Below are 25,548 nucleotides of genomic sequence, written 5' to 3'. Positions count from 1 at the left end.
CTATCCATCTATCTATCTATCTATCTATCTATCTATCATCCATCCATCCATCATCCATCCATCCATCCATCCATCCATCCACCCATCCATCCATCCATCCATCCATCTATCATCCATCCATCCATCCATCCATCCATCCATCCATCCATCATCCATCCATCCATCCATCCATCTATCATCCATCCATCCATCCATCCATCTATCATCCATCCATCCATCCATCCATCCATCTATCATCCATCCATCCATCCATCCATCCATCCATCTATCATCCATCTATCATCCATCTATCCATCCATCCATCCATCCATCCATCCATCCATCTATCCATCTATCCATCTATCTATCTATCTATCTATCCATCTATCTCTGTACGGTGGTGAATTTTTTCTTCAGTTCAGCAGATATTAAAATTAAGAGTTTTTGCCCAAATAAGGACATGACTGACTTGACTGACAGGAGGGAACACTTAGCTCTTAGATTGGAGGCTCAAACCCCGCCTCTTTACGTCACACTTTGACTTGTTGAGTTCTGCATTTTCAATATGGCTGCCGCCGCCGATTGGCTTCGAAAAACAGCGCTCAGGAACAGATGGGTGACGTCACGGATACTACGACCATTATTTATACCGTCTATGATTGGTACTGATTTTTTGATGCCTTAATTTACCAACTATAATGTCAGTTAAGACTATTTCAAAGTGAGATGTGTGCTTTTGCAACTCTCGGTACACTAGGTGTGATCCGTAGACTGTACTTTTAAAAATGGACGTAGTATCCGTGACGTCACCCGTCTGTTTCTGAAGCCAATTGGCGGCGGGTGCCATATTGGAAATGCTGAACTCAACAAACTTTGTCTGAGCTAGTGTGAGGTAAAGAGGCGGGCCTTTAGCCTTTTTGCTAACAGCTACAGTGTCACCACCTGTCAATCAAGTCAGCCACGCCCTTATTTGGGCAAAACTTGTACGTTTAATATCTTTGAAAATACTGAGTTTAGCTACTCAGACTTAAACAGTTTTTTGCACCAGGCTGTAAACATGTTAATTCCTGCTGTAAAGATCGTCTTCTTTGAATGGGTGTGTATGTGGTTTCCTGTGTTTCTGCAGCCAGCCTCTAGTGGACGCTTGATGAACTGCAGTTTCTAGCACTTCTGCATGGCCTTCATATTTTAAGACCACTTGATATGATCATGTGATGTCATGCTGCTGCGAGTAAATCAAAAACTACAACCCCGACAGGAGAAGTAAGTCTGAACTACAACAGGAAATGACTCAGGAAAACAGATGTTTGTCCACTTGGGGCTTCCATATCAAAGGACGCTGAAGATAAGGGAAACATATCATCGTATAAAATCAGCTGTAGCAGTCTGAAGAATATACCCGATTTGTGCGTGCATGCTGGAATCAGTTCTTCCTATCAATGGACTCCAGATGTTGGATGTGCGTGTAAAGGCCAGATGTAAAGGTAACAATTGTGCCATGATAATATAACAGCTTTAAAGTGGGCTGTGAGTGACTAGATCTTCAGCTGCACAGCTGTTTGTCATCACAGAAATAAAAGCACAACAGTGGGTGACACACATTTACACAAACCTCCATGTTTTAACTCCTCTTTAGTTGATTAACCTGCTGCAAACCTCGCCAGCCACTTACATGTACAATATCTAATCAGCCTGCTATCTCCTGAGCAAACACCTTCGGGCAGCTCCTATCAGTCTGCTGCTGCCAATTACTGCAACACAGAGGAAACCAAAACCAGACAATTTTATCTTAATCACTGCTTTCAAAGCCTCTGATTTGTCTCCTCTTTCTTAGACTGTATTCTATTTACCACACAGTTACAACATCAACATCTGTGCCTGGCTTGTGCCTGTGTTTTTATATTCCACCACAACACTATATTGATCCTGCAGCATGCATTCACGTCCCCCCGCACATGTTCTGCCGTAACGTCTCTATTTGTTAATGATTTATGAGTCCTGAAATGTTTAACTGTTCCTCCACTTTCATGGTAATCTCATCCTGCAGCTCCTTTAAAAAAGCATTCTACCTTCTGCCGTCTGTCACTGTAAATAAATAGCCCTGACACTCTCTACAATGCACGTCCGACGGGAGGTTGTAAATTTCCCTGACAGATCTGACAAAGTCCAGATCAGATCTTCATTCCACTTTGTAAGTTATGTCAAACAGCACCTCAGCTTGGAGGCCTGCTTCCCTGTTTGATGTCGCCCACGCGGCCATATGGTATCGCTCTCAGGATCGGCTTCTCTGGTGTTTTTTATACACTCGTCCTGCGCTCTGTTCAGCAGTGTGTAAATCTGTCACAGCCTCACGGTGGCTATCATGGTATTTTAATGTGAAAAGGATCATCTTTTCAACACAACACACCTTCACTTATACTTTCTTTCCACTCCATCCTTCTTGTAGTCTTGTTAAATGCATCCAGACTCCTAAATCTTCAGGTGTTTATGTTATTACAGGGTGGTATAAATAGCATAATAAAAGGGTTTGAATCTGGAGTATCTTGAGTATCTAGTCTCTATATGGAAGGGGAGCTGAAGATGTAAAAAATAAGACCTTCACAAAACTAAAAAGGAAATAATGAGAGCACTACTCGGCTGATTGTGTCGCTTCGGATTTGGGAGTAAAAAAGACTCTAATGAACCTTTTCTTGGAGGGTTCAGTGTCGTGTCTAATGCACACTCTGCAAGAGAGGAGAAGAAAGAGGAAATATTAAAATACCTGCCTGAACACGGTGTTCGCATGGTGTAAGGGGTTTGTTATGAGAGTAACAAAGGGGTAGCTAAAAAGTGAATGTGGAGCAGATTACTTTTTAATGAATACCTGGAAGAAAGCTGCATGAGGATTAAACCTGAAGAGAGCTGGAAGAGTTGTGTTGCAGACTCTCTTTGCATTAACGTGTTTAAAACTGACTCAGTTACAAGGCTGGAGAAACAACGGCACCTGAATTAAACCTGCATCCTTCTAATGGCCAGTAGGGGGCGGCTGTATTGGTAAAAGAACTTTGAATGAAACCATAAAAGATGATTTATCACCAAGATAAACACGTCTCTGCAGATCTCTTGGTCTCAATCTCTCATTTCATGTCTTCCTAAATACTGCAGGATGTTTGTTTATTATAATAAAGTCATATTCACAGTTTAATAAGCTATAAAGAAGTCTGCTTTGAAGCTTGGACCCACTGGTTTCTTGAGACATAATGAAGCCAATGATGACATTAGCAGAGGTGGAGCTTAGGCAGGTGTTTGGAGGTATAACAACCCACCTGTCTGTCAACTCAGCTGTGCTTCTCTGGTAAAAACTGCATGCACTATATGCTTGATAGCCACCACCTGACTGATGTAACGGCTGTTTATTAAAATAGTATTGTAGTAAATGAATAATATTGATGGACTGTATGCACAGATGTGTCATTTTTGGGTCACCTGGAGGTGGAGTTGTTGTCCTGATCACTGCAAAGTTTGAGCATGGCATCTTGAACAAATACTGCAGCACAGTTAGCACCAACTCACAGCAGACAGTAGCATTTCACTCTAACTTCCCATGTCTGTCAGCCCCAGTGTTTGGCTTATTTACATTGAAAGGGGGGAAATTTGTCCCTAAATGCATTCTTCCTCATTTGAATATGCATGAAGAGCACTGAGACTGATCTGCAGCGTAGTTTGCGGTGCATTTATCTCTGCGTGTGCTTAAATGTGAACTTCACGGCATCTTTGTGTCTCATTTGCACAGTTAGAGGGTGCAAAAGCTGCACTATCCTTTAGTGAATGGGATTAAAGAGACCCCTTTCAGGCCTCACAGATAGAGGGTTCCTGGTTCGAATCCCTGGCTGGGCAGGTGCCTTTCTGTGTGGAGTTTGCATGTTCTCCCCGTGCATGCGTGGGTTCTCTACGGCTTCCTCCCACAGTCCAAAAACATGCTCACTAGGTTAATTGATCACTCTAAACTGCCCGTAGGTGTGAGTGTGTGTGTGAATGGTTGTCTGTCTCTCTGTGTTAGCCCTGTGATAAGCTGGCGACCTGTCCAGGGTGTACCCTGCCTTCCGCCAGAAGCCAGCTGGGATAACAACCCACTTGTACGTCAACTCAGCTGTGCTTCATGTTAAAATGTTGCCTTTGTTATTATAGTTTACCCCTCGTACAGTGTGTGTGAATAAATAAATGAGCTACATACCCCAAAACAACTTTTTGAATCAGGCTGTACACATGTTTTATTTTGCTTTAAAAACAGGCGTTGTAACATGGGACCTAATGTGGATTCCTTAGTTTTTGCAGCCGGCCCCTAGTGGACACTTTTGGTACTGCAGTTTTTTAAACTTCCACATTGTTTCATATTTCAACACGAGAGCTTTCTGCATAATTTCCACTCTGTTGCTAAAAACTGGTCAAATCAAAAACAAAGATAGCAACAGTCAAAATATCAAAGTCAACCTTAGGAAAGGGGGTTCACAAAACCATGATTGACTTCCCCATGCTGCGTCCACATCTGATCTACCGCCATGACTTCAGAGGCTGAGCACAAGCATGACAAAGCTTGTGGCTCGGTTCCGAGAAGCTTTGAAGCATCCCTTTCTGCCGAAGAAACACAGACATGTTTGTAAGATGAATTGCAGGTCACCGGCGCCTCCTCTGTGCCTCTCCAGCTCCGGGCTTGTATGCAGTTCAGGCAATTTTGCCATGGGGAGCTGTGATTGGATTCCCATTCGTCTGGCAGCTTTTGTGTAATACTCAAACTGGAGAGGACCTGGCTGGATCACACCACATATTTCCTCCCAGGAAACCCCCTCCGAACCCGTCAGGCCCAGACAGGGCAAACACGCGGCTGAAAGGGAGGATGGATGTGCCAGACAAGTGAAGGCAGAGACACATTGACTGCTTGAAATCCTGCGTACACCAGAGGACAACATCAGAAATGATTTATCTGAGAAAAAGAAGGGAGACATTCGTAATGTTTTACTTTCCTGAGTGCACATCAGCGGATTTCATTTGTCTGAGACTGTGTTATCCCTGCACAGTCTCTCCTCCTGGACCTGAAGGGTTTGCCCTCGTTGTGTGAAAACTCTCCATCTGACAAGAAACACACATTGTGTCATGACTTCATCAAGATGAGCTGAGAGTAACAGGTTCTGTCTCTACCTGGCTGCACACCCCAGCCTCCCTCAGGGACGTGGCTCTTATAGGCCTCCAACCGGAGACTGAGCAGGTATTGACTAAATAGAAAGAGGAAAAATGAAAATATTAGTGAATCTGACAACCAAGCTGGAGAGCAGATGAGCAGACACAGAGCCTGACACATCCGTGCAAACCTCCAATCCTTCAACTTGACATGTAATACTGCCTATCGCTGGTCAATATGGGAATTGGGGGCACAACAAAGGTGTCAAAGGCCGGCCATTGCTTTAAAGGAGCTCAACAAGAGGGATGAAGATGTGCAGAGATAGATTGCAAGATCTTTGCAAGCGGGAAGCAGGGATAAAGAAATTCTGCTGTGATGGAAATGTGCTTTAAAGATACTTTCTTGTAGAATGCATTCAGTTCCTACTTTGCTTCCTGCTTACAGTTTGTGTTTTCTGCACAGAGAGATGTCTTTTCATCAGGTCCTTCTGCTGCTTCTAACGTGCCTGCAAAATGCAAAACATGAACATGATGAAAAGGCTTCAATGAACATTTGAACCATTTTATGAGGTAGTGAATGTGTCTGATATATTTATCTGTGTTTAATGGAGACACATGTTGAATGCATGCTCACTGAAAACTGAGCATGAAACCTTTAACCCGACACAAACTTGACTTCCTGTCTCTGCAGTTTGAAGACTGCTTCTAGCCGACAACAGCCACCTCAGGTTGATCTGTTCTCAGCTTTTACCGGACAGTATTTCTAATCATTCTGTGAGTTCTCTTAAAGCCAAAAAAAGCAGACCCATCATCCTTTAGACTGAGGACAGCTTTTTCTGGACTCCTGGTTCTTTCGGAGACATGTATCGATTGAGCTGCTGAAAGAGGAGTTGCTGAAACTCAACATTGAATACAAATAAATGACTCATAAGTCAGGAGTTTATCTCACTCAGACTGTGGGAGTGATGCTGGGGTTTTAACAGGGGAGGGAAGCCAAGTGAAGCATCAGTGGACATTTTAAATGTTGATATGTGGTGAGATCTACGGGTTGTAAAACATCCCCTGAAAGTTTTGCAGCTCTTGTTTTGTGTTCAATGAGCTGTCAGCATCTCCACTATAGAGAGGGGATACCTTTACCAGTTTATTGTGAAGTTGAGTCATGACAGATGTGATGAGTCATTTATTAAGATATTACAAAGTTTAATTTCTGGAGTGATGCAGCAAGAGCAGCTTATGTAAATGTAAAAACCAAGCGGCAACCTCCGGTCACAAAATATGAAGCTCATGCAGAAGTGTTATAAACTGCAATTCATGGAGCGTCCACTAGAGGCTGGCTGCAGAAACACAGGAAACCACATACACACCCATTCAAAGAAGACGATCTTTGCAGCAGAAACAAACATGTTTACAGCCTGGTTCAAAAATAAGGACATGACTGACGTGACTCCTGGGCGGGAACACAGCTGATCGCTAGGAGGCTCAAGCCCCGCCTCTTTACTTCACACTATGCCTGGTTGAGTTCAGCATTTCCAATATGGCTGCCACCGACGATTGGCCTCAAAACAGCGCTCAGTAACAGACGGGTGACGTCACAGATGCTACGTCCATTATTTATACAGTCTATGGTAAAAACTTCATGCACTATATGCCTGATAGCCACCACCTGACTGATGTAACGGCTGTTTATTAAAATAGTATTGTAGTAAATGAATAATATTGATGGACTGTATGCACAGATGTGTCATTTTTGGGTCACCTGGAGGTGGAGTTGTTGTCCTGATCATGTCATCTTGAATAAATACCACAGCACAGTTAGCACCAACTCACAGCAGACAGTAGCATTTACCTCTAACTTCCCATGTCTGTCAGCTCCAGTGTTAGCGAATGAAACAGGTTTTGCAATCAGGTTTATTTACATAGAAAGGGGGGAAATTTAGCCCTAAATGCATTCTTCCTCATTTGAATATGCATGAGGAGCACTGAGACTATTCTGCAGCGTAGTTTGCAGTGCATTTATCTCTGCGTGTGCTTTATATGTGAACTTGACGACATCTTTTTGTCTCATTTGCACAGTTAGAGGGTGCTAAAGCTGCACAATCCTTAAAGAGAATTGGATTAAAGAGATCCCTTTCAGGCCTCACAGATAGAAGGTTCCTGGTTCGAATCCCCGGCCGAGCAGGTGCCTTTCTGTGTGGAGTTTGCATGTTCTCTCCGGGTCCTCCTGCTTCCTCCCACAGTCCAAAAACATGCTCACTAGGTTGATTGGTCACTCTAAATTGCCCTCAAGTGTGAGTGTGTGCGTGAATGGTTGTCTGTCTCTGTGTGTTAGCCCTGGGATAGGTTGGCGACCTGTCCAGGGACGAAGCCAGCTGGGATAGGCTCCAGTCCCCAAGGGACCCCCAATGGGATGGATGGAGACCCCACTTCAGTAAAAGTTAGGGGTCTCAATCTGAACTTTCAAGCCTTCTCAAAACCAGCATGTCTTCAGTTTCTTGAGTTCAGGTCCCATTTAGCATAAAGCTCCAGGTTAAGGGAGTTTGCTTTAGGGTAGGCTGTATTTGATTAAAAAGGAGTCACTTTAAGTTTCTCAAAGTCTCCTGTTAACACCTAACAGATGATTCTCTGTCCTTGTGTGATTTAAAAACACGACGCTAAGGAGGAACTTCAGGTAGATATTAAAGCATCCAATTACACTGAAGTGCATCAGTGCCTGAAGCGCAGGATGAATTACAGTCATTGTTTAGTCTTTACAGAGAAATAATGAACTCTTAAATATCATCAAAAAGTCATAATGATGTATTTAAACCATCTTGTTCATTTTGCATCTGTAAAAACAAGATGGCAGCAGCAGCTTGATGCTTCGAACGCCAGTCTGAGGCCGTGGCGACGGCGATGGCGGCGGCTCAGTCCACTTCTTTTAAAAAGTAGGAAAACTGCAATTTATATTTCTGAGTCCAACATGATGTCTGTACATGGAACATTTATTTAAAGAAGTTATGGCGCTCCCTCTCCCTGCAGCGTCACTTATTCTGCCTGTTCAGCAGAGGTTGTTGCAGGCCAGTGGCTGTCCAGAGGTCAGATCATTACCAATGCAGTCATGGATCATAGATACAGCCTTCACATTAGTCCTTCCTTCATCATTCCCCTCTGACCTCGTCCGCAGCTGCACCCTCTCTCATCTTTATGATTAGAAAATGGCCCAATCCTTCACACTCCCACCATTCCCTGCAGACCCCACACATGTGTTCCATCATTATAATTATTCGACCATCTATATTAATTGACAAATTTGTCAAGAGGAGTCCGGCTCAGCGTTGGTCACATGCCAAAAAGATGCAGTGGTATAGTTAGCCTTACGTCCCTGGAGGGGCTGATGGTGCTGTCTCCTTTAGATCCTCTCCACCTCTGTCATTGGTTGTATACGTCTTAATACAGAGTTGCAGTCAGTTACTGTTCCAGTGGGAAGTTATTGACATTTTCCTTCAGTGAGAGGAGCGAGAGGAGCAGAAACAGCCACGTTATGACAGTTCTGCTGCGTTTTATTCGCCTTCTTTTCTGCAGAATTTAAAATCCATAAACCCTGCCCTCCTATTTCAGAAAGATTAGGTATGAAAATAGTATAAAATGAAGTACAAGGGTTCAATTGTGATGTTTTTTTTTGTGCTGAAATTGTGTCTGCTTTAAAGAAAGAAAAAAAAAATTCAGATAGCATAGTGCTTCTGCTGCTGGCAGCCGGTGCTGGCAGGAACAGCTCAAAGCCTGTGAAAGTCAAATGCTGTCTCTTTCACTTTGAGAGAACAATTTTTGAAAATGCGAGCTAAAATGCTCGATGCCTGAAGCATGCTGCACTCCAATTTCTGTCTACAATACCATGCAGCAATGAAGCCTGAATAATACAGTGGGGACTATTTGTTCAGCTCTAATGTGTAAAAAATGTGAGGCGCACACAGCAGTTGTTGAATTAACATACAAATTGCTGATATATTATCTCGTGGATTTCTCCAAATCTAGCAAGACAGCGTTTTCCCTGTCAGAATGTTTTATATTCTGTGCTGCATATGGCTTTAGAGGCAACACGGTGATGTTTAACACTGATGAAACAACCAGGCAGCTTACCAGACTGTTATCACTTCTATTTAGTCACACTGTGCTGAGCTCTCATGCATAATTGTGTACATAAGCATTTACCAAAATGTGTCATCTGTTTGGAAATATCAAGCTGCCTCCATTGAGTATCTCACAGTCCTTATCATGATATAGTAAGCATGTGATGTGGATCCCCTTTGGAGAAAGTAAGATTTTTGAGCTCAGCACTTTCTGTCCAGCCTTTCCTCCTCAAAGCCCGGTGTCAGGCCGTCCCTTTGATGCATGGATTGGAGGCGTTTTGTTCAAAGGGATAACCTTTTCTGGGCCCTTCTTTGAAATGATAATTCAGCAGCTTGCTGCAGGTGGAGCTGCGGCTCTCTCGGCAGACAGGGTCAATCAAAGTCAAATGGAGGAGATGCTCACGGCTTCACCCGAGTCACCGGCGCCAGAGTCCGGGTGCTGCTGCTGCTGTCAGCCCTGCCACAGACATAATCCCCACGGCTGGTTGGCAGCGCCTGGACACGAGGTGACGGGCAGACTTTAAGCAGCAAAGTGGACTGAGTGGCTTTGCTTTCGTGGAGGATCTGGGGTTCTCTGAATATATGCAATAGAGTCCTGTTAACCCTCCTGTTATGTTGTGGGTCAAATTGACACTTTCTTTTTTTATTTTGTTTATTTAAAGGCCCTGTGAGGAGTTTTGAACTGGTTGAGAAACAGACTGAAAATGATACTGATGCCTCTTTATAACCTTCAATAGCAAACAAGTCCATCAGCAGCAACACTGACACCTTCTCTGTTGTAATTTTTAATGCCTGAAACCGCCCTGAGGGGGTAGGTGCCAGACCAGATGATGGACATCTTGCTTCAGAAACAACCTTTATTTTAATGTTTCATGGAAAATAATCACATTCCCTGATAAAGTTGACTGTTGAACACAACAGGATGAGGCTTTTGTTGAAAACACTACTTTTGCATGTATAGGACAAGAGATAAGAGGTATCACTTTGTCAACAAGGGGGCGCCAGAATTGATACAAAACAAAAGTTCCTCACAGCAGCTTTAAGTTTTTATTCAGTACAATTTGAAACATGTTTTGCAGCTAGGCAAAGTAACAAAGCATTTTTTCAGAAAGTAAAGAGGAACATAAAACAGGTATAAGACATTTGTCTAAACCAGGGGTGTCAAACATACGGCCCGCGGGCCAAAACCGGCCCAGTAGAGGTTCCAATCCGGCCCGCGGATGACTTCCCAAAATGAAAAAATGACGGAGAAGACATAAACTGCAATTGTTCAACAAAAGTAACTGCTATATCAGATTTGTTCTCTGGGGGTCGCATACAATCATAGTGCTGATGGAGCGCACCTTAACAATGCAGGTGAGTGGGAAACCTGTGTGTTTGCAGCAGGTTTCAGGGCTTAAAGGATATCATATTCTGCCCCACTATGAGACTCATCATGGAGAAAAATACAACAGCTGTTTTTCTAAAAAGAAAGTTCATGTAATGTGAACATTTTCAGAATGTACTTGTACTTTGTTGCACTAAAACAAAGGGAAACATTTGGAGTTGTCATTATTTATGGGAGGTTATTATTGAGTTATGATTTTACTAGTCCGGCCCATTCAGATCAAATTGGGCTGTATGTGGCCCCTGAACTGAAATGAGTTTGACGCCTCTGGTCTAAACATTCTTGTGAAATGAGGTGATAGTGGTGGTGAGAGAAATAAATATTTTGTAAAAGAAAGTTTAAAGCTTAGCAACAACACTGTGAGTAAAGGTAGTTTGCTAGGATTGGTAAACAAATAGGATCATTGTCGTATACATCTATGTACATTTCTACACCCTCACTTACAAGACAACATTTAGAAACATATATCTGCACATGTACATATCCACGTACTCATTCATGGTGACGATGACTCAGTGAAGGAATGTAAATAAGCTTAAAGTAAATAAACTCTCATGTAAACTTGTATGCAGGCTTTCAGATTTAAATCATCACATATTGAGAAAGTGAAATAAATAAATTAAGAATCTTGAAAAAACAGTGATCAGTGAACAGATGAATTAAAATCAGCCTTGTCATTTGTATTACACTCTATTATAACCACCCATAGTGATATAACAGAAAGAAACATGGGGGAGGACAGGGTCCAGGTCTAGCTGCTTGCATGTGTTCCTGAATCATGAAATCTTCATTTGACAACAATTAACTTTGTACAATTTAGAAGCTCATCAAGAAAATGAAACACAAATTGAAAAGTAGCAAACACTGAAGGGGGAGAGGTGTCTTAGGTCTGTATTTTCAGATTGGATGTAGTAGGGTTTAGTGAAGATGCATGAGTGGTCCAAGGTGTCCAACAACCTTTAAACTTCTGTTGTTCAAGTCTTAAAGTAAACGTGAGTTTCTCCTTCATTTTCAAATTGACCCTTTTTAAAGTCTATTTTAGGCAATATATGCTTCCAAACCAGCTAAATGCAGCATAAAGATCTGGGCAGTGTGTGACAGAAGAGATGTTAATTTACCAACATCACTTCATAAAAATATAAAAAATTATAAATGTAAAATAAAATAAACAAATATCTAAGTCATGTAAAAGTATTGTATTTATATTTAGGGCTTTCCAATGTGCATTAAACAAAGTTTTAACATTAATTTAAAGGTGACATATCACGCTTTTTTCATCAACATATATTGGTCTAAGAGGTCCCCAAAACATGTCTTTAAAGTTTATGCTCAAAAAAACACTTTGAAATCAGATTTTGGTCTGCCTGTAAACCCCTCTTCTTCATTCCTCATCAGAACACTCTGTTTTCCCTCTGACCACGCCCCCTCCGGAAGTGGGTGTGGCCTCGGCTGTCCAGCACGTTGATCTAATGTTTACATGTTGGCTGAATATACACGGCTGCTCACAGACCCGCGTTACTTCAACCCTCTGAATCTGATCCAGAATCTGATCCTGATGGAGAGGCGCCTGCAGCAGGACCTTTCTGAACCATTGGTCACAGATTTAGTGTTTCTTGTTGTTTTATTTATCAGTATGTCGACGTGTGTCTTGGTACACAGCTACCAACATGTAGCTATGTGGCTATGCTAACTAGCGCTAGCACTTATCCATGATAAATAAAAATCATCCACTAGATCTTCAAATCTGCAGACGTGGGGAGTCAAACCGACCTCTGCCAGAAAGGCAGCAGGACCTTTCTGAACCATTGGTCACAGATTTAGTGTTTCTTGTTGTTTTATTTGTCAGCATGTCGACGTGTGTCTTGGTACACAGCTACAGCTACGACATGTAGCTATGTAGCTATGCTAACTAGCGCTAGCACTTATCCATGATAAATAAAAATCATCCACTAGATCTTCAAATCTGCAGACGTGGGGAGTCAAAGCGACCTTTGCGTTTATTAAGACAGCCTACAACTAGCATGCCTCCCTCCTAAGCTCCTTGTTAGCACACATGTGTGCAGGTAATGAAAAATGGAGGAGGGGTTGAGTTGTATTTTATACAGTCTATGGGCTGAACAAGCTCCGAGCTCTGACTTCCTGTTACAGACCGGATGGCGTTGTGACGTATGAAAAACACTGAAAACTGAAACGGCTGGTTTCAGCACACATTTACAGAAAGGTGGAGAAATCAGAACAGGGACAGAATGGACTCTTTGACTTTTCAGGGGGTTTGTAGACAGGGACACAGATTTCAGGTAGAGAACCATTAAAAAGTCAATTTTGCATGATATGTCACCTTTAAATAAAAAAGAAGTGAGTTATCCTCATTGAACCATGAACTGAGAATTAAAGAACACCAAAGGACTAAATATTGATTTACATTGTTAGTAATGGAGTTAAAAATTTGGATTTTTGGTGTTCTGACACTTTTGGATAGTTGAATACACCCCGGGTCAATTTGACCCAGGAACATTATAGCTGTTCCAGAGAAACGAACACAACAGGAGGATTAACTCAAGTTTATTTGAGCTTTATGATCCATTTTTATCTATTACATATTTCCACATCATCCATCCAACTGCAGCATCCAGAGCTAGCAGCAGTCTCCTTGTTGACTACAACGCAACTACGAGTAACCCCCGTGATTTCACAGCAAGCATACAGGGATGATCCCTGCCCACTCTGGTCAGTGCTCGTGTTTCCACAGCATGTTCATGGCACGTCTCAGATCCGTCCCAGAGGCGCCTCTCCAGTCCGCTCTGCTGAAGACACACGCTGCGTCCAGCATGCATGAAGCTGAAGAGAGCAGATTGACCTGCAGTCAAACATGGAGACAGTACACAGCATCCAGTCATGAGGATGTATCAGATGCACAGAGGAGAAATAATTATTGATGATGATTATGCGACAAAGCAGCCTCAACTCTTTGATACTGTGTTGTCTTTTACATCATTATCACTCTAAACCTGGGTAAAAAGAGAGCTGTTAATCATGTAACATACCTAAAGGTGCAAAATCACAGAGTAATATCTGTAGCTATCATGCAACAGAAATGTGGTGGAGACAAAACATGGAGCACACGCCTGCTGTGGAATCAAAGAGAAAGAGATCCACGGTCTTTTTGTGCACAATAAATGAAAGGTCTGAATTTAGGTGCAGAAGTTTAAATAACAGAAGATTCAAGTTTAAAACAGAGTCTCAAATCAGTCCAAAGTTTGTGATATTAGCATGAATCTGCATGTTGAGGCTTCAGAGCATTAAATGCAGGTTTCATCAGCTGAGTTTTCCAGAGCGTTTCCAAGCTGCAGCTCCGTGCAGCAGCAGCAGCAGCGTCGAGGAGGACGCAGGTGTGTGTAATTACATCAGTAATAAGGCCTGGATATGGTCCACCTGCCTCAAAGTGAACCCTGTATCCAATCCTGTGCTGCTGACAACAAAGGAGACAAGCACACACTGATTATAGCTTTGATAATGCTGCTACATGGCCGGGCTTTATAGGGAGATATTTCTGGCTCAGGAATAATTCGCTGGAATTATTCAATCTGTCTTGAACAATGACATGTCCTATCAGCGTGGAATCACAAACACAACACTCGCATGTCAGGTGAGAGTGTTGCGTCACTTCCGTTTTCCTCTTCCACTCTGTCGCACGTAGCTGCAGTTAGCTCTCAGCTCTCACTCTAAATTTCTTGTAATTCACATTTTCTTACCCTTCCACTACCGTAAGTTAGTCCTCACCAAGCACCCCCTCTCTCTTTTATTTGACCAGTAAAGCTCTTTGGTGGTGATTTGTGTACTCGTAGCTTAGCGTAGCCATTAGCTCATAGCTTAGCGTAGCCATTAGCTCATAGCTTAGCGTAGCCATCAGCCTGATAGCACGGTGTACTATGGCCACTCAGTCTGTCTCCTCTCCTGCACGGTGCTGCACGATGTGCCAGGATGTTCAGTTATACGTCGTCCTCCTTTACTGATAATGGTAAATGCTGGAAGTGTAGCAGATTCATAGCCCTGGAGGCGAGGGTTAGTGAGTTAGAGTCGCGGCTCCGCACCAAGGCAGAGGCAGTTAACCAGCCCCCTGTAGCCGGTGCGGGGCAACCTAGCCTACCTAGCTCAGCTAGCTTAGCTTCCCCCCCCGGCAGATCCCGAGCAGCCGGGATGCAGTGGCTGGGTTACGGTGCGAGGGGGAAAGCATAGCCGTAAGCTAAAGAATCCCATGTCAGACTACCAACCGGTTCACGTTCCTAACAGATTTGCCCCACTTAGCAACACACCTGCTAAGACTGTAAAGCCTCAGAAGGCTAACACTCTGGTCATTGGAGACTCCATAGTCAGAAACGTGAACTTAGCAAGGCCAGCGGTGTTAGTCAAATGTCTTCCTGGGGCCAGAGCGGGTGACATCGAGGCAAATTTAAAACTGCTGGCAAAGGCTAAACATAGATTCAGAAAGATCGTAATTCATGTTGGCGTTAACAACTCCCGGCGACGCGAGTCAGAAATAACTAAGCTTAATGTGGGATCGGTGTGTGCTTTAGCTAAAACGATGTCTGACTCAGTCATTTTCTCTGGACCCCTTCCTACTCAGTCCGGTGATGAGTTGTTTAGCCGCACCTCATCACTCAGCCGCTGGCTGTCGGGTTGGTGTCCGCAGAACGGCGTGGGTTTCATTGATAACTGGAGATCGTTTTGGGGCAAACCTGGTCTGATTAGCCGAGATACAAATAAAGATTGATTGATTGATTGATTGAACACTCATATGTCATGTCAGAGATGATAAATCATAAACACAGCACACTGCAGTATGTGTTTCCTGCATACATGTGAGTGTATGATGCTCAATAAGTTCCTCATGCTCAGACTTTGAGGCTGTTTACTTTAACCTTGAGAGGAAACAAATAAAGCAAATGAATGAATTATTTCAGCAAGCGTTAATATCGTATATCAGTCTCCTGTCACTGGTGTCCATCTGGATGCGACCATTCAGGGTTCTGAATGAGCCCATGTCGCAGTAACGAGGCAGCAGCGGACACACACACACACACTCACACACTCACACACACACACACTCAGCCCTCCCTCGGGTTTGGGCTCCAGCTGGAGCGGACATGCTAGGGCAACCTGTCCCTATTATTGTTTGTGACAGAATCAAGAAGGAAAAGCAAGTAGCAAAAGTGCGTGCGTTGTGCCTGCACGTCAGCTTGTGCTGGCACTGCCCCCGATGTAATTATGGGCATGGGTGGCCGGCTATGACAGCTCATCTGTTAGCCGGCCAGCAGGAGTGTTGGGCACCTGGTGAGCCCTGCACCACGATGATGAGCCGCGGATACACACAAATTAAAAACCACATACAGTACGACACGAGGCGAGGAAGCGTCCGTATTATTTCACTCCGCTCGTTAACGACGTGGCACAGGATCTGCCACAAACTGACTGATTTCACGTGCCATGCTAATGAGCTATAGAGTCTGTGGCTGCACCGCTGGCATTATCATTTTAATTAGCCTCAGCTTATCATATATTCAGAAGCCAATTACAGCTAAGAGGCATTGGTTTGGAATTGATTAGGCGAGATGAACAAAGTGTTCTGCACCGTGTTATTGAAATATGATCTCAGACCTGCATCAGTCAACATATCACAGAGCTTTGTGTTTATAAATCATCGTGTGTAATTCAGGAACTTCAATTTAAACTATCAGTTTGGTCACAAAATAATCAGAATACAGATCCTTCAGTAAGAACCCAGCCAGAGTACTCCTTTTCACCCTACCAGTATTTGTTTGAAGCACTACACAAGGCTACTTCTGATGTTTTCAAAAACTCCCAGCTGTCCTTGAACGCACCGTGAAGAGTTCCTAACTGATTCTGAAATAGTCTCTCTTCTACTGAAGCCTCTTCATGACCTACATAGTTCATTTAGATGATAAGAAGATTTCTTTATTCTGCATTTGAGTGCTTGTGCTCAGGTTGATGTTGGGTCAATAGTCCACCCTCACCCTGAAATGTCTCTGTTCAGAACTCTGCTGCTAAAGTTTGGCAGAGAGAAGTGAGTTATCAAGCAGGTGGAGTTTTGTTTAGTCCTCATGTCTGATCCTGGAGCAGGATTATCTGTTTAGGATGGAGAAACTCTACAACCAGGACTCTGCTAGCTAAAAGAGTATTTAATGTTTATGCCGGCGTGTGAATGCTTCACTGCTCTGTGAGGACTAGATAGTTAAACCGTGTGCATGTGAAGTATCTGATAGGAAATAAGTAACTGATGTAAAACAAGTCAAGGAGAAACCTATGTTGCATGGACAAGTTTTGTAACCCTTAGGCTAGCAGAGCCAAGGAGAGTACAATAAATAATTAGAGGTTAAGATCAGATTGGGCTTGCTAGTAGGCTATGTCATTGGTTTGCAGACCTCTACTGTTCCCCCTGCTACTACAACATGCTAACTGTCTCACACAAAAACAAACTCATATGCACCACAAACACTGCCACCAAAATCATCCGCCTCCCCACACCCAACCTGTCTGACCTCAACAACAGAGCCATCACACGCAGAGCACGCACTATAACACTGGACCCCCAACACCCCCTCTACTCAGTCTTCACACTACTCCCCTCGGTTGCAGGTACAGATCCCCTTACTGTAGGCGAGCCCAGTTTGGCAGAAGCTTCGTCCCATCGGCCATAGCACTGCTAAACAGAATGCCACTGTAATGTGTTCGGTGTGTTTATATGTGTCTGGTGTGCATATTTGTGTCCAGTGTGTTCATATGTGTTCGGTGTGTTTTATATGTGCCCAGTGTGTGCATATGTGTCTGGTGTGTATATTTGTGGGATGCGGGGCACCATTGCTGTGAGGCTGGGTGGATGGTTATGGTTATTGTGTTCATACATGTATTCCTGTACAGACGGTGGCAACAAATCTCCTTATTAAGGACAAATAAAGATCTATCTATCTATCTATCTAAAAGGTCTTGGTCAACAGCACTCTGGGAGTCAGCAGATTTGCAGAGCTGTTCTCCAAAGCATTCCGCGGTGCTTGTTCCATACTGGTTTTGATTCTTGTAATAAACATATTACTAAACAAGCAAGCCAGTGTCACGAAGATTCCTTCTGCATCATTCAGACATTTATTGGGACACCAGAGCTAGGGGTGTGTCAGGGGTGCCGTTGTGGATTCTGCTTATCAATCCACTTCCTTATCAGTTCTCCTAACCATTCCTGAGGGGTTTTTTGAGGGGTAAAAAGTAGTTCTACTCAGTCTTCTGCAACAAAAGGAACCATTGATTGTTTCCAAAATGATGTCTGCAGAAGACTGAACATGAACAGATTCAACTTGAACATTCTGAACAACAGGTTGACTTCATTCTCGGCCGCATAAGTCCGGACGTGGACCCTGGAGCCTGGAGGAAAAACACTTTTCCACCGGGGGTCATCGCAGAGGTATTTTACCTGCTCTCGGTGCCTCATTTTCAGCCCTTTGAGTCGGATGTGGCCCCCAGAGCCTGGAGGAAAAACGCTTTTTCCGATGGAATTGATCAATTAGAATCAGTTCTAAGTTGGACCTGGTTTTGGATTCCCACCCCTAACCAGAGCTCACATTATCACACCCTTAAACGTTAAGCCGGTACGTCTGATCACCTCATGTAAGCTAGCTAACGGTTATAATTTGATGTAGCTGCTAATCAACACAAAAGATGTCTAAAGTAGGATTGAAAAGAAGATCTGTGTTCATTCATTTGCTTCCACAACAAATGAGACATGGTGCTCATGGGAAATGTAGTCTTAATCCTAGAGAAACACTACCGCTTTTATCCAGAGGGGGCGCCAGAATCAACACAACACAAAAACTCCTCACAGAACCCTTACAGTTTGTCCATCCTTCATTGGATAAATACCCAGAATGCATCTATAATGAATCCTTAGTTTTGTTATGTTTGTGTTATTGGGATCCAGTTGATTATTGTCGTTTTGATGATGTCATATATCTCATTACAGCCTCAACAGTGATGATCAATCACACCTGAACCATGAATCAGTCTCCTGATAGCACAGGGACAAACCTTAATGCTCTCACCGCCTGGTTAAACTCAGCTTTCAACATCTTCTCTGTCGTTATCAGGGATGATTCTTTGGATCGGACTCTTCTGAGGCTATGTCTGGATAGTGAGGTCTTTTTCCCCCAAATAAAATGAGTTCAGTGGATTCTTGATTACCTCAGAGTTGGCGGGCTCTTCACCAATAACAGATCAAAGAGCGACGGCTCAGGCTTGCTGAAAAGTCTTGCACCGTGTTGTGCCGAACAGATTTCTGTCAGGGCGAGCGTCCCGTGTGCAGCCGGGGGGACCCGATCATAATGTGCTCACCCTTTGGCAAAACGCCCCCCAATCAGGGATGAGTAATGACCGGGCAGGTTAGCATGCCGTGATCCCAGCTTTCTAATTAGTCTTCCATTAACTTTTTCAACCTTGGTGGCTGCAGGGTGCACACTCAATACACACACGGGCACAAATACACACACCTTACTGCCTCTTCTCCAACATGAGACTTCTAAGAAGAAGTATTTAGTTTTTAATTTTTAGACTGCGCTCTCTGCTCATCATCATCAGGCTCAGTTTGAACAAAGTGTCCAAGATTATCACATCCAAAGCAAAACTAGCAAAGCATTACAATCAGACGTATGAAGGTTTTTAAACAGACTCCTTCACTTCCTGATGATCTCCTCCAAGCTTCTCTGTTGGAGCCGTCTGTCCCTGTGTTTGGTGAAGTAACATCATAACTAACTCACTCAATGGGTGTTTCAACCAGAGGAACTTTACCCCTGAACTAGGGGGGTAGTAGTTTTCAAAGGTCCCAGGGCTTTCAGGGGGCGGGGCCTGCAATGCTGAACGTGTCTGATTGGTAGATTAACCTCAGTGTTTTTATTCCTCCCTCCGTCCACAATAACATCACACACATCTGTGATTCTCTTGATTTCTCTTTCTTTCATTAGTTTTTATGTGTTCTATCTTTTTTGTATGTGTGTGTACTTTTCAAAAGAAGAAGCTGTGATTCTCTTGATTTAGCAGCTTGTAACAGTAGTCTTCTCTCAGCCCACCGTGAATGCGTCTCTCCTCCCGGTGTTCCGGTTTTAAAAGTGACCCTGTAAACTGGAGACCTTCAGCTGAACGTGTCAGTGTTTGTGTTGATTCATTCATTGCTTTTTCCATGTTTTTAACCACAGGCACAAAATTTTCACTTTTTTCCGTGTTTTTCTGAACAATTTCAAGTTTAAGGAAATTTTTGTTTTTCAACAGGGTCAACTTTCTTGTAAAAAAAAAAAAATGTTAATTTTTTTTTGTCAAATTTTCTTTTTTTATTTTTTTTTCAATTTTTTCAAAAAATTTTTAAAAAATTAAAAAAAAAAATGTATTTTTTTAAAAAAATAATTCAAAATTTTTGCCAATTTTTTTTTTTTCAAAATAGTTTTTTCAAAGTTTTCCAAAAACCATTCACAGTCATTGTTCTTTTGTCCATCTGTGATTCTCTTGATTTCTCTTTCTTTCATTAGTTTTTATTTGTTCTATCTTTTTTGTATGTGTGTGTACTTTTCAAAAGAAGAAGCTGTGATTCTCTTGATTTAGCAGCTTGTAACAGTAGTCTTCTCTCAGCCCACCGTGAATGCGTCTCTCCTCCCGGTGTTCCGGTTTTAAAAGTGACCCTGTAAACTGGAGACCTTCAGCTGAACGTGTCAGTGTTTGTGGAGTTTACACAGCTGTTGAAACACAGAGGGAGTTCCTGGGAATGCAAACTAGTTTAGTTTTTATTAAGATTTCAAAATATCCTCATCAGATATTTAATGATGGTCTAAAGACGTTTATGAGGGATGCATCCGGCTGAGAGTCTCCAGTTAACAGGGTCGCCGTTTAAACCAAAACACCGGCCGATCTCTGCGATCATGGCTTTTTGAGTTCAAAAGGATTTTAAAGCCGTGTTGAAACGTCTTTGCTACTCGCGCTTATCTCCTCTCACGTGTTGATTCAGTCATTTCTTTTTCCATGTTTTTAAACGCAGGCGCAAAATTTTCACTTCTTTCATGTTTTTCTGCTTTTGGAGCACAATTTCAAATTTGAGGAAAATTTATTTTTTCGACAGGCTCCTGGTCAACTTTTTTGTCACATTTTTGTTGTCAATTTTTTTTTTGTCAAAATTTTTTTTTTCAAAAATATTTTTTTCCAGAATGTTTTTTCCCCCCCAAAAAATTGTCAAAAATTTTTTTTCCAACATTTTTTTTTTCCAACATTTTTTTTTTCCAACATTTTTTTTTTCCAACATTTTTTTTTTCCAACATTTTTTTTTTCCAACATTTTTTTTTTCCAACATTTTTTTTTTCCAACATTTTTTTTTTCCAACATTTTTTTTTTCCAACATTTTTTTCAACATTTTTTTTCAACAGTTTCCAAAAACCATTCACAGTCATTGTTTTTTCCATCTGTGATGAATGGCATTCGTCTTTGTTTTACTGCCCTCTACTGGTCTGGGGGTGTAGTGCCAAAGGATTTTAAAGCCGTGTTGAAACGTCTTTGCTACTCGCGCTTATCTCCTCTCACGTGTTGATTCAGTGAATCCATCTGTGATGAAATATAGCACCATCTAAAACAGACCAGCTGAGTCTCTTCATGCTAACAGGCTAACTGTTGTGTTGCTCATAATGATACCTGCCTGTCCGTCTGCTTCTATGGTGTCATCTGTGATGAATGGCATTCCTCTTTGTGTTACTGCCCTCTACTGGTCTGGTGGTGTAGTGCATTTACTTTTTTTTCCCTCCATACGTCACTGGCCTGATTTACACAATGTACCCGGGACTTCAGCCCGCGGTCGAAACGCAGACAACAATGGGGGACCAGGAACCTTTTAGTTCAGGGGGCTAAAAGTTCAAAAGTTCCTCCATGTGTCAGATTATTTTTCTGTGTTTTGCTAGCTTGAGCTGTTAGCTGCACTGCTCTGGTTGTTTCTTGTGGTACTGCAACGTTTGGTCTGTATCCATAAGCTTCCAAATCATGCCTTTTATTTCCCCTTTGGTCGTCTAATTGAGAATCCTTGTATTTCTTTTTATGATGCATAAAAAAATCTAACTCCACATGCTTCTTTTCATCATCTCATTTAGTGTTATGAAAAGATGAAACCGAAGCATGAGAGAGAGAGTTTGTATTTTCTGTCATAACTGATCTACATTTCATCAAACAGAGTTTAAAAGCTTCAGTGTTTGTGTTTCTTTAGGCTCTGCATCAGTTCAGTGATTCTTCTTCTTAGCTCTTTATGGGTGCTTGTTAGAGATAAACCCACTGTGAAGAAACAAGCCGTTAAAAGTTCAGCCTGGTGGTATTTACAGAGTCAGAGATCACCTTCTCCTCCGTTATATTTGATTCATTTGACACTCTCAGGAATCCAGCAGTGTTTGTGTGGATGCAGACAGAATGTCAAGGCTCCGGCACACACACATGCGTCTGTGGTTTTTTATTTGGCATCCTGAACTGGCTGATATCTGTCAAAGACCATACGATGTGTTTCTGATCTGGAGAAGAAAAAGAACCTTCCCCGAGCTTTCTGCACAGTGTGGACATGCTGTAACAGAAACTCCACAAAGAGACTGACAGAGAGGGAGAGGCAGGCGAAGAAAGGAAGAGCCGACACGACATGGATGCTAAGATTTTCTGTTTTGTTTGCTTTTCTTTACGCACAAGTTTTCAGTAAACCTAGAATATGAAATGCTGTACTATGTCATCTTGCCTTTGTCACACATAACACGATATAGAAGAAACTATTTGGGTGCTTTTTGGGGTTGTTGTCTGCCTCCTGTGCACACACACACACACACACACACACACACACACACACACACACACCAGCATTTCTGTGTGTTTCAGCAGAAAGCATAAATTCATGATTCATCCACTTTCACAGTGGGCAGTCAGTTTGAGAATGGAGCGTCATAAAAGAGTAATGGAAATTCCTGGGGAGCCGCTGTCCTGTGGCCTTCCTGCACCCAGTGGTTTGCTCTATCTTGGCGCATTATCGCTTTTCACACAATCTGTTTGTCAGCGAGTCCACGGCTTCAAAGCAGACTTAAAGCTTTCTCTCGGTCTAAGTCCGGGGTTGCAGAGGTTGAGAGGGTGAGTCTACATTTCATGAACAAAGCCCCCCCAAGACTTCTAGCAGAGTAAAATGTTCCCATCCTGGATGCAGCTTCTAACATTTACTCCAAAGCACAGATCATAAACTATTAATAGACATTTGTGAGTGTGAGCAGCAGAAGGGCGTCTCTTTGAATCAGGTCCTCGTGTTGGTCAGGGTCACAAACGGGGCTGAAGCCGCTCGGCTCCCTTTATTCTCTCATAACTTCACTCTGCTGCATGAAGGAGGACCGAGGGGCAGATAGACGCCATTATGGCTGTTGTGTAAAATTGCTATTATTCAGCCAAGCCATTATCTGCTGCTGAGGTGTGTAATGCATCTGTGTGTGTTTGTGTTTGTGTGTGCGTGAGACTGACGCCTGCACATCTGAGGCTCTGCTGGAGGACGGTGAAAGTGAAAGAGGTGACCTCGTCCTCTGCGGTCTGCAGGCAGCTTCATTTTGGACTTCCTTTTTAGGCTCATTATCTGATGAAAAATGTTTATGACCATACTGAAACCTGTGTTTGCAAACATGAGCAGGCCCACAGTTTACTGGATTAAACATCACATACAAACTACGGCTGCCAAACATGTTTCAACCGCAGATAAATGCATATTTGAAACGCCATTATTCTGCATTTCAAACAGTTTTAAAAAAGTCCATTGTAGCAACGCAAAGCCTTGCCCATGTACTGATTTTGGGATCAAATGAAAGCAATGAAATGCAATTTAAGGTCTTGACTTTTAAACCCGTCTCCTTCATCGTGTTTAATGGCACTGAATCAGATCCATAGTGGAGGACTTAAATAATTGATTTGCCATGTTCTCTGGTGATTTTAAATTAGGGGGGAAGTATCCTCCATCCCTCATGTCCAGTGGTGCAATTTCATGTGGTTGCACTTTGTGGGATACTGAGGGGTATTGCTCATCTCTAACCAATGTGCCCATTCAATAAAGCTTCTTCTGATGTAATGTGCTGTAATATTCCCTGAAAGATTTCTCAGAGCGCCCGGTTCCGGTGGTCTTGATTGTGAGGGTGACTAATTCGATCCCTGAAAGGCTTTGATTCACTCCTGCTGATGCAGACGGCTATTGTGTTCTAAACTGGTCTGGTTAGTTTTCCGGTCGTGTGACTCGCCACAGAGACCTTTTTTATTCTCACAGCGTTCACTAACTTCCTCTCCATCTCTTCTTCCTCCTCTGCAGATCACACGGGTCATCTTCTGTGTCTTCCTGGAGACCGACTTTGCCATCTATAAGAAGAAAATGTCCGTCATGTTTCAAGGTATGTGTGTTTGCTTTCATTATACACAAACATAAATGCAATATTAGAATCCAATCATGTTGGAAGGAAACAAACAAACAGGCTGGAAATAAAGCTTAGAGTAGTACCATTACACAAGAGCTAAACACAAACAGGGGGTTCAATGCTTTTCAAAAATTAGACCAAGATTCTCCTTAGACTCTTTCCAAACAGAGCAGGTCTAGACTGTCCTCTATGTTCTATTATTAACAAAGACCCAACATCAAGACCGGATCAGATCCAGTCCCATCTTCCAGACAGGACTCAGTCTGATCTCATCTTAATCCACCATGAGCAGAGCACTTTGCAGCATTTAGCAAGTTACAGTGGCAAGGACAAACTTCCTTTAACAGGCAGAAACCTCCAGCAGGACCAGACTCATGTTAGACACACATCTGCTGAGACCGTGTTGGAGAGAGGGATAGAGGGAGATGAAGAGAGGGAGAGAGAGATGATAGTGGGGAGACGGATAGTAGTAGTTGTAGCAGCTGGAGTCTGGCACGTCCACAGCAGCAGAGATCCAGAGGAACCTACGAGACAAGGGAGCTCAGGGACTCCAGAAAGGTCTAAGACAAGAGAGAAGAGAGGGAGACCAGAAGAAAGAAAAAGAGGAGAAGGAATGGGGAAGGAATGACAGAAGGAAAGGACGGGAGAAGAAAAGGAGACATAAAGGATGAAGAAACAGGGCAGACAGTAAGAAGGATCGAATTAAAGGAAAAAGAAAAGAAGAAAGAAAGAATACAAAAAAGAGAAAGAAGTAAAAAAAGCAAGAAAGAAAAGAAAGAGGGACAGGAAGTAAAAAGAAAGAAAGAAAGAAAGAAAGAAAGAAAGAAAGAAAGAAAGAAAGAAAGAAAGAAAGAAAGAAAGAAAGAAAGAAAGAAAGAAAGAAAGAAAGAAAGAAAGAAAGAAAGGATGAATAACAGACCCAAAAAAGGAATCTACAGCAGAGATCCAGAGGAACCTACGAGACAAGGGAGCTCAGGGACTCCAGAAAGGACTATGGTTAGTAACTTTAATGGGACAGGAAGAGTTAAAGTGAGAGACAGGGGGAGGAACTGTTAACACCCTATGAGCCGACCCGCAACCTTAGATCCTTGGGTGGGAACCTTCTGGCTGTTCCAAAGTCTAGGCTTCAATCTAAAGGAGACCAAGTCCTAGACTTTGGAACAACCTGCTCGCAGAATCTCTGATCTCATCCTAATCCACCATGAGCAGAGCACTTTGCAGCATTTATCAAGTTACAGTGGCAAGGACAAACTTCCTTTAACAGGCAGAAACCTCCAGCAGGACCAGACTCATGTTAGACACACATCTGCTGAGACCGTGTTGGAGAGAGGGATAGAGGGAGATGAAGAGAGAGAGAGGGGGAGCATCAAGACAGCACGCCTGGTCCGTCTTGTAGACCAGAGGTTCTTCAAAACTCCCTAAATGACGGTGC

At 42.8% G+C, this 25,548-nt stretch overlaps 1 protein-coding gene and 1 long non-coding RNA gene across 2 annotated transcripts in view; one reads left to right on the top strand and one right to left on the bottom strand.

Annotated features, from left to right (window-relative positions):
* The window catches only part of LOC117811796 (ADP-ribose glycohydrolase MACROD2-like), a 195,655-nt gene that overhangs the window by 128,727 nt on the left and 41,380 nt on the right, over positions 1-25,548 (top strand). Inside the window, exon 4 of the mRNA XM_034682269.1 lies at positions 24,014-24,092. Coding sequence (XP_034538160.1) covers positions 24,014-24,092 — 79 coding nt within the window. The remainder of the gene's footprint in view (positions 1-24,013; positions 24,093-25,548) is intronic.
* LOC117811160 lies at positions 13,173-14,422 on the bottom strand. Its single transcript, XR_004630943.1, has 2 exons — positions 13,671-14,422; positions 13,173-13,483 (listed from the first exon to the last, which is right to left on the bottom strand). It is a non-coding gene; the product is annotated as an uncharacterized LOC117811160 (long non-coding RNA).

The sequence above is a fragment of the Notolabrus celidotus genome, chromosome 4 (genome assembly GCF_009762535.1).
Source record: "Notolabrus celidotus isolate fNotCel1 chromosome 4, fNotCel1.pri, whole genome shotgun sequence".
Lineage (NCBI taxonomy): Eukaryota > Metazoa > Chordata > Actinopteri > Labriformes > Labridae > Notolabrus > Notolabrus celidotus.
This window is presented reverse-complemented; position numbering and strand designations above follow the sequence as displayed.